The sequence below is a fragment of the Apostichopus japonicus genome, chromosome 17 (assembly GCF_037975245.1).
Source record: "Apostichopus japonicus isolate 1M-3 chromosome 17, ASM3797524v1, whole genome shotgun sequence".
Classification (NCBI taxonomy): domain Eukaryota; kingdom Metazoa; phylum Echinodermata; class Holothuroidea; order Aspidochirotida; family Stichopodidae; genus Apostichopus; species Apostichopus japonicus.
Genome location: NC_092577.1, coordinates 5,835,525 through 5,845,384, shown reverse-complemented (window position 1 = coordinate 5,845,384; position 9,860 = coordinate 5,835,525). Strand labels below are relative to the sequence as shown.

The 9,860-nt window shown below is 36.0% G+C and overlaps 1 protein-coding gene across 3 annotated transcripts in view; it reads right to left on the bottom strand.

The window, feature by feature from the left end:
* Positions 1-221: 221 nt before the first annotated feature.
* LOC139984367 (uncharacterized) overlaps positions 222-9,860 on the bottom strand; it is a 45,544-nt gene continuing 35,905 nt past the window's right edge. For 2 of the 3 annotated variants that reach the window (XM_071998257.1, XM_071998256.1), the window contains 3 exons: positions 9,711-9,750; positions 7,073-7,154; positions 222-4,488 (listed from right to left, as the gene is read on the bottom strand). In XM_071998257.1, coding sequence (XP_071854358.1) covers positions 4,387-4,488; positions 7,073-7,154; positions 9,711-9,750 — 224 coding nt within the window. In that variant the 3' untranslated portion in view covers positions 222-4,386. The remainder of the gene's footprint in view (positions 4,489-7,072; positions 7,155-9,710; positions 9,751-9,860) is intronic. The other variant, XM_071998258.1, reaches the window with a different exon arrangement.

Here is a 9,860-nt window from a genome sequence, read left to right as displayed (position 1 = left end):
CATGGACCTTAACCAGTACTTTGGGTATCTACAGTTGACGCAGTTGAGGGGAAAGGGGTGTGCTCTGGGTGGAGATGGAAATGAAAACAGGGTATGGTTCTTGAAAGGGTTCATCTAACAGACATCTTAAAATTTGGTAGAGCGGGTAGGGGGGAGGGGGAGTGGTGACAGTTAAACCTGTGAAAACCAAGTTTAAAGAAAAATAATCAAATAACTTGGCACTAAATATACATTTAATTTATTTCAAATATTTTTCAATCCATTGTACAGAACTTTCGTAAATTCACACAGTTTTTTTTAAATAAAATGATACACTTATTTCTTTAGTCTTATATAGTACATCATGTTGGTCTGACCATCCATGCATATTTAAATCAACTACCGTAACGTTATGTATATGTATTACGGAGTTAACTTAAACTTGGTGAATCTAACATAATGAAGATGTTGATTTGCGACACTGAACTGAGGAACCATTGTAGAATTTACCTTCTCCGCACCCCGACCCCCTTCCTTCCGCGAGAACCTGATACAGGTTCGATATTGGGGGGGGGGGGAAACCGGACTCGGGAGTCAAACCAATGTTCAGTGGTGGTGAAATGATCATATGTGAACCACGCTTTGTGCTAAAATCATCGTGGTGAGAAGAATGAGGTCCCCTCCCCCCCCCCCCAGCCTTACTCCTCAATCAGTCCTTATCCCAAAACACCTCAACTGACATAATGTGATCCTTCCTATCCCTTCTGGCCTCGAAGATTATATATTTCGAGATGGCGTAAGAAGAAATACACTGCAGGCTCAGAAGGTACCGCACCTTGAACAGCAATCCATCCAGTAAATTCCATACAAAGTATTCTTGTGCAATGTCAAATCAATTTCATGTCTTGATTTGACCAAAAGAACAGACAATGGCCAATTTTACAACATAATTTTGAAAGGGTCTTCCGATTCTCTTTTTTTCCCCTCCAAGCAAAGTATTTCTTCAGTATAAGAGTTTATCTCCCTCTATTATCATCTACACCCCTTCCGCCCTCCCGCCCCCCACTCCCCTCCAATGTACACACAATAAAAGGATGCTCCCCCAACTTCACGCTTTCCCTCATGTTAGTGTTAATAAAGTAAGGTTTGACAATGGACAGAGCAAATAGTCATGAATTTTGCATCTGTGTTGCTATGACAACAGGCCACCACGTCTCTAAAACTGCATATAATTATGTAAGATGCAAGGGCTTGTGACCTTTTCAACCAACGATGAAGAAAGAATCGATCCCAGTATGAATAAATGGGCTATTTCGTCCAATGTAACATCTATACACATCATGAAAATATTAACAACTGTACATGAATATTGAAACACAATATGCAAATTTTATGAATATTCAATACTACTTCACAGGTTATATGCATATATTTATATATATATACACCTTACATATTTCCGTACCATCAAAAGTGAAAGAGCATTTCATGTACGTTCAAAGATGAACAAAAACAAACAAACAACAAAAGGCAGCAAGCAAGAGTTGGCAATTTCAACAGCATTGAAAAATATGCAAATCAACTCAACTTAAACACAGAATGAATTAAAAAAAAAAGTTTTAATTTTGTTTAATTTGCATAATGTTGTAATCCCCCCCCCCCCCAATACGCGTTTTTGTAGCTCTAAATAAGAAACTAATTAAATATATCAGCAATTCAGGTCTTTTCAAAATCAGTCAAACAAATCCGAAAACCGAACGCTCATACCCACTCTCTCTTCCTCACATAGATTCATGAATATTCAATGAAGTTTCTCATTTTTGCACTCACATGCTTCAGTGAAAACATGAACATTTCCAACAGATAATCCTTGCTTGAAGTTATATTTTTCGCTATTTTGTCAGGGTTATTTATGTATTTATTTTGTCCTGTTTCTCACTATGAGGGTTGTCCAAGTGACAAATGTTCTATTGACAGTAAATACAATCATTGCTGGGGTTCTATTGTTGTCTCCATCTAGTTAACAATAACTTTTCTACCAAACAAATTATAGTGTGCAAATAAAAGAAAAAATTGACCCATACGAAACCTACATAAATTTCTATCGGATAAGATCGTATGGTAACAATGACCACATCATATGACAGACAATTATTATTATTATTATTTTTTTTTTTGGGGGGGGGGGTGAGTTCGTCGGCTAGCAATGACTGGAATATAATATGACTGGTATACGTCAGTGTGCAACTACATACAACTGACGGATAAGGATTTTTTTGGGGGGGGAGGTGAGTTAGTAAGTCAGCTAGAAATGATTTGAATATAATATGGCTGGTATATCTCATTGTAAAATTACAGACAACTAACAGAAAAGGATTTTTTTTTGTGAGTTAGTTGGCTAGAACTGACTTGATTATAAAATGGCTGGTATACCTCATTGTTCAACTACAGACCACAGTACACGGCAAGCTCGTAGACCATGGTTCTCTATCTATACATTAAAGCTAAAAAAATCTATAAAAAAAAAACTAGTTCCAACATTAAAAAAAAAAAAAAAAAAAAATGCAACACAACTAAAAAAATCTATAAAAAAAAAGCAAAGACAAGACAAGACAATGAGTATGTACGACCAATTAAAATTACTGGTTGAAAGAAGTGCAGTTCTTAAATGTTAGCAAATATAAATTTCCAACCTGATCAGGGATAAATAGAGAGATGGAAACAAATGTCAGAAGAAAAAAAAAGAAAAAAAAACTGTAACATAACAATGAAAGGTACTCCACTGACAATAGCTGCTTAAAACTCCCATTTTCAAATGTCACACGTGAAACTATACAAGTTTTAGACAGCATACAACGCAACCAGCTTATTTCTATTGCACAGGTTATAAGAGTAAAATTGTCACAAACTGGTCTTGTATATATACTAACCTGAAAAAAAAAACAATATTGCTGACTTCACATCAAAAAAAAAGAAAAAAAAAAGGGAATAAAATATGAAATAAACAGAGGGTGACAGGGTGTTGATAGGTCACCCCTTATAGGCCGATATAACACTGCATTATCCAAAGCGATGGCTTCTACTTGGAATTTCATCGACATAAATTACAGGGAATTCTTCTTTCTTTTTTACCTGCAATGTTTATGATCATTTCCAATGACACCTAATAACATTATTGTGTTCTTTCTATTAGCTCAGTAAGCACAACAGCTTTTATACCACTGACGATGCAGTTGCTATATTTCATTCCTGGTTGTAAGCTTTTAAATGCATATTCATCACCTCATTTGTATGGTTTAAATGCATATTCATCAGCTCATCTGTATGTTACAAGAATTACAAACACAGCCAAATTTCCAGTCATGAAGTACACTTACGTCTTACAGTTCTCCATTGGTGAGCAAGGTCATCACCAACATCATCGCAAAAAACAGGTTATGAGTTTAAATTTTTTTCTTTTTTTTTCAAGTTTACAATACTTCCATATATATATATATATATATATATATATATATATATATATATATATATATATATATATATATATATATAAAATACATTTTTCTGCTTCTGTTAATTGCAATATTTAAACTGATTACTCCTAGTTAGTTTAATAAAAGTTCATTCCTATCAGCAATAATATTATGCATATACTTAAAACAAATCATAATGTATCCTTGAAGTAGAATTGAGTTGCGAATAATAATTGCTAGCCTCAAGTTATCAACTGTATTTCATCACAACATTCATCTTTATTCATGACTGTAATGAATAAAGAGTATTAACGACATGTCTATTCATGTCCATAGTGAAAATACATGTATACGCATAATTGTCAAAATTTATTTTTTTTTAAAAATCTCAAATAAAGCCAACTTCAATAGACATGATGGTACTACAAACATAACATACACAGCATTATATGAAGCCGTCCAAAAGTTACGGCAGGTCTATGATAAAATGTCATGCATTATTCATGACTTTACTCAACAGGAATACATATGCAAGACTTTGTGGTGTTGTCACCAAGCCAGCAAAAAATAACTTGTAACCTCTATCACATTGTTCAATGTAAATATATATATATATATAATGCAACCTCAAGTCTACTATAAATGTGACACGCCTTGTTTTTGCTATAAAAACGTTGGTAGTTAAAATCATGTGCATATTCACGAAGGACGCACGTTTCGTCCGAATACATAAAAAAACTATCCAATCACATAGCGGTTGTTAATTTTATCTGCACAGTGGGCGTGGCTTCTCCGGTCACCTGGTAGCATGCGGTCCCTGCATGCTTTAAGACCAGCAGAGTACTTGGCAGCTAGTCAGGCCCCGTCCAAACCCAAGAGGAGAAGAGGCCGTCTCTTCACGGAGGTAAAAAAACAGCGGCAGTAGCAAACAAATTCAGACGCTGGAATCGTCGTCATCCGACCGGGCGTGCCAAGTATGACCTCTCGGCATTGAGGATTCTGAGGCCGTCGGTGTCGCTACTTGCCTGTCATTCCCCTGCAATGACAAGAAGATTAAAAAGAAAAATAATCATAATAAAAAATCACTATCACACAGTTGCAGGCTTAATGTAAGGTGACTGGGGTTTCATTCCCCTGCGATTTCAAGAAAATAAAATAAAAATAATGATAATAATAGTAAAAAATCATCATCACACAATTGCAGGTTCGATGTAAGGTTACTGGGGTTTCATTCCCCTGCAATTTCAAGAAAATTAAGGGAAAAAAATGACACAAAAAAATCCTCATCACACAGTTCCAGGTTCGATGTAAGGTGACTGGGGTTTCATTACCCTGCAATTTCAAGAAAATTTAAATAATATAATAGTACAAAAATATCCTCATCACACAGTTGCAGGTTCAACGTAAGGTGACGGGTTGAGAGTTGGATCAAGAATTTTTTGGGTTCTTGTATCCAGGCTCAATCTCGGGTGAACTTTTCTTCAAATTTACCTCTAACCGAGATCATGCGTAGTGCCCTATTCTCTTTTGAGAAGACTTGTGATCCCTCACTAGACGTATTCATTGTCGTGATCACACGGTTTACAGTTTCGATGTAGTCAGAGACTGGGGTTGAGAGTGGAACAAGTTGTTTGTGTTTTAGTGCCCAGGCTTTATATCGGGTTTACTTCTGTTCGATATTACCTCTAACCGAGATCATGTGTGATATACTATGCTCTCCTAAAGGGACAGGTGGTCCCTCACTAGATGTAAGATTGTCGTGACCACACGGTCACAGTTTCGATGTAAGGGACTCCCATTGCAAGTGAATAAACCTGAATGGTTTTGAAGGTTTTCGTGCCCAGACTTGGATTAAGAAATATATCTTCCATTGTAGACAAGTAACATAAAAGTTCCTTTGCAGTTCGATAAACCATCATTATCAGAGGGCAATAATTTTGCTCTGTGTTTCGTTAAATTGTTAACTTCCTGGGATGTAATGCTACATTGCTCTACGTCAGTTAAGATCTTGGAGGCTGTGTTCTGGTATCACAAAATTCCACCCACGTTATAAAAGAAAAATAACGTTTCCACAGGGAACAAAACCCCATCTAAATGTCATTTATCTAACTCTAGATGACACTGCTTGGTAGTAAATTCCACCAATGTGTCGTTTACCAACACGTTTGTCGAATGGAACTTTGATGGATTTTAACATGGCAGGTGTGATCATTGGACAACCAAAACGAGGACAAATATGATCCATTTGTAGTTACTTAGAGTAAAATATCGTAAAGCACAAAAGGCACTGCTAAACACCATGCCATACTATTTTCATGCAATTTTTATGCAAATTCCAAAATATAGCTATGTTCAATAAAACTCTGCATATCAAAGCTGGGGACCATTTTACTACACTAACACAACACCCCTCCCCCCCACCCACCCACCCAATTAAACCAGCACATAGTGAAATGCACATATTTTCACTACTTTTTACTAAAAAGCACATCAAAGTCTTTATGTATCCATGGGCAAATTGTAGTATCAACATAACAGACAAGCTTAGCTTGGTCTCATATGATTGGGAATGGCGTTTGTTTCGTGAAATGAGTGTATATGTATGTATGTATGTATTTTAGATCCTCCTGCAAGCAGGAACTCGCGAAGAAGCCTCATAGGCTTATCAAAGCGGCAAGCTGACCGAAGTCAGTCTCTTAGATTTATATTTTAAGTCCATGATTATGAATTGTCAATTGTCAACAACTGTAACTGGACGACATACATTAATCTTGGAGTGACTCGAACTCGAAACCTTATGATTGAAAGGCACCGGTGTTAACCACCGAGCTAAAACTCCCTACTTTGAAGCACGTCTTAAGTGTGTCATGTAATAGACATACTGGTATGTCTACCTGTGTTAGTACATGAAACACTGACTCGTTCTGCAGCCACATCTAATGTAGTGCAGTATCTCCATCACTATCTGCCCATCCGTCGTTTTTCTATCAATGTCAACTACTGTGCAGAAGTCAATGGATGTACAATGTCATATCACGCAGTAGTGTTTATTATACAGTAGCCGCACCATTCTATATATCGTTTAGTTGCTTCCCACACTGTTCCATGTTGCAGAATAGAGTTTCTTGGACCTGAACCAGCAGGATTTCACTGATATAATTGGAGGAATACACCAATGTCTGTTCAACCGCTGTAAACAAGGCTGGCTTTATTAGTCCACCAGTTGAGTGTTTAAGCTGTGTTCTTTAGGGAACATACAGTAAGAACCTTGTACAGTTTTTTCTACATGAACCATGCAAGTCTACACAAACTCAATAGTCCAGTGGCATGAACTCATTGTCATGAACTCCTTAGTGCAGTGGCATGAACTCATTAATCCAGTGTCATGAACTCGTTAGTCCAGAGTCAGGAACACTTTAGTCTAGTGTCATGAACTCACTAGTCCAGTGTCATGAACTCCTCTGTCAAAGTGGCATGAAGGAATAAATCACCTCCCAAGTCCGATAACAAGAACTGGACAAGTCATAGGTCTTAAAGTGATCCAGAAACGTGACCTTAATTAAAGAACTGAGGTTAATATGACATAAATAAAGTAGATATAATAATAAGTAAGCACCAACCACATCAGCCCCTTCCATCCATGCTTGCTGACGCATTCCAGGGCGACCCCTTGCTCCCATCTGGAATAATTCACTTGTGCCGCTATTAAACAAAGAAAATTTGGCAAAGCAATGGAAAATAATATGTTAGTGAACCCATGTACATACCAGATGCAAACTATATATGTATATGAAACGTAAAACAAGCAAAATGAATATTTATCAATGAATGCATAGAGGAATGTAATAAGGTTGCCATCACCCATCATCACAAAAAGAAAAGAAATTAAATCAATAAATAAATAAATAAGCAGAAATGCAATGCAATGTGAACATTAGTCAAAATTTTGCAGGTGATGAGCCCCAAATTAATACTGACGCGTATTAATGTCTCGGTGTAAAATAAAAATGATATTGACAGCCCCAAAAAAAATTATAAATGACCAGTATATTTGACTTTCTATAAAGACATTCAAATTACTGATGACCTCTAACAATTAAATAATTAAGTTACTAACTGTATTTAACGAACACAATTTATATTGTGTCCTTATTTGTTGGTAAACTGATGGTATTTATTGGGCATAATTTTCACCTAGAGAGGAAAGATTTTGGCGTGATCATCAGCAATGAAACATAAGCTGAGGTAATGTAATGCTGGCCAACTCCATGTTTACTGCAATGCTTAGGACAGATTCTTTGTTCTCCCAAGTCCTTCTTACTAACTACTTAATAATCCTAATTTGGCTGCATTTCTTACTATTGTTTTTTTGGGGGGGTTTTTGTTCGTTTTTTTCTCATGATGTCACGATACTCACCTGATAATGTTTCAACCAGTGATTACTGAACAATTAAATCAATTTTTTTTTTTCATGTTCCCACGATACTAAGCTGATAATGTGTGTATCACATGTTTTAAACAGGAGCTGAGTTATTGACCAATTAAATCAGTGTTTATCATTTGTTCATTTTATTAAATAAAATGAACAAACATATCTAGCATTATTTTCTTTTAATGTCCACAGCGATTCCCTCCAGCCCATGACACTATTTTATATTATACATTAGGCTTTGCCTCAGAAAGTCTGGTTAGGAAGTGTCATAAGCTCAGGCTATATTAACTAATGTGCAGAGTGACAGCAATATATTCAATATCTTTTGTGACTACTCTATCATACATGTTACTGCTCATTGGTGTATGCATCAAAATGGTATAATTACCATATGATGATCATTATCACCCCCTTGCATGCCTCCGTAAGGAGTCCTAACGTGCAATCAAAAAGTAAGCTGAAAAATCCTAATATGTTGCAAAAGTACAGAAAAATACAGCTGTTTAAGAATTCCTCTGTCTATAGAGCTGAATTTTTTATTCAATCAAACAACTTAGATGAATTTTCTATTGAGTTATTATATTCTTTTGTATGAATTAAAACATTAAATATACATGGTTTAAATATTGTATTTTTACTACTGCTTGTTAAAAATATTGTTTATGTTTATACTAGAAAAAATCAATTTGAAATATGATGGAAACGTATTCATCCAACAGCCCCTGTGCACTTATTTATAGCACAAAGTTAGGCCAGATCTTTGCTGTAGCCAATGGTTATAACTGTCGTGCACAATGACCATAAGTTCTCTTGTCCCACAAGGACTGAAACCACCTCATGATGCATTTTGTGCCAACTGATGTATTTAACAGGGTGATGTTACCACGGAAACACGACTATTGCCTTTATCATAAGTCATGCTTCCATTTACAACTTATGACTGATTAGTATCCACCTTCAACCCTCCAAAATGTTACAGAAAGAATATGAAGAGCATTCATGACTTTCACAAATCTCTTAATTGCCTCTATTTGGAAGACAAGTTCATCATAAAGCATCAGATTACAGATACCAGATTGGGAACGGTGAAACCCTACTGCCTCGAAAAACCTTCCAGTTACTCTACAAACTTGATTATCTGGTTACGAAAGTGATTTTTTCCCCCTTTTTGATACCAAAGATGAGGTCAAAAATGAGGTCAATAAAGCGTTAATTGCCCAACCACCTGACATCTCATGTGTGGTAGAAGTAATGCATGTATGTATGTATGTATATTAGATCCTCCTGCAAGCAGGAACTCGCGAAGAAGCCGCATTGGCTTTTCAAAGCCGCAAGCTGACCGAAGTCAGTCTCTTACATTCATATTTAACGTCCATGATTATGAATTGTTAAATGTCAACAACTCTGCATCTGGACGACATACATTAATCTGGGAGTGACTCAAACCGGGGACCTTATGTAATGACCTTATGTTATTATGTAATGTAATGACCTTAAGTAATGACTCTACTTTCCCCATAGATAACGTTTGCTGATTGCCGCTGTAAAATAAGCGACTCCCATGACTGCAGATAATTTACATCCAGAGAATAAAAAGTGAATTCAATAATTATTTAGTTAATTCATTAACCCAATTTAGATTGTATATATTATACCCATACCAATTTCGGCAGGCACGATAGAGGCATGCAAAGCCCAGCAAGGTGAAGCATGCAAGTTTATAAAGTAAAAGAAAAAGTGCCATTAAGAAAACCAGCAATAAAATAAAAATTAAGAAGGTGATATAAAAATAGAAGTCCTGATATTACTTGTATCACTCTACTTACTCATGCACACTTCTCTGTGTTACTGATGCACCGTCCTCTCCTATCAGAGATGAAAAAACAATAAACACCAATATTATTATTTCTGCTTGAAGGAAATGATGGTTGAATAACATTTAATTTCAATTATCTAATTGAAGCCAAATGGTTATC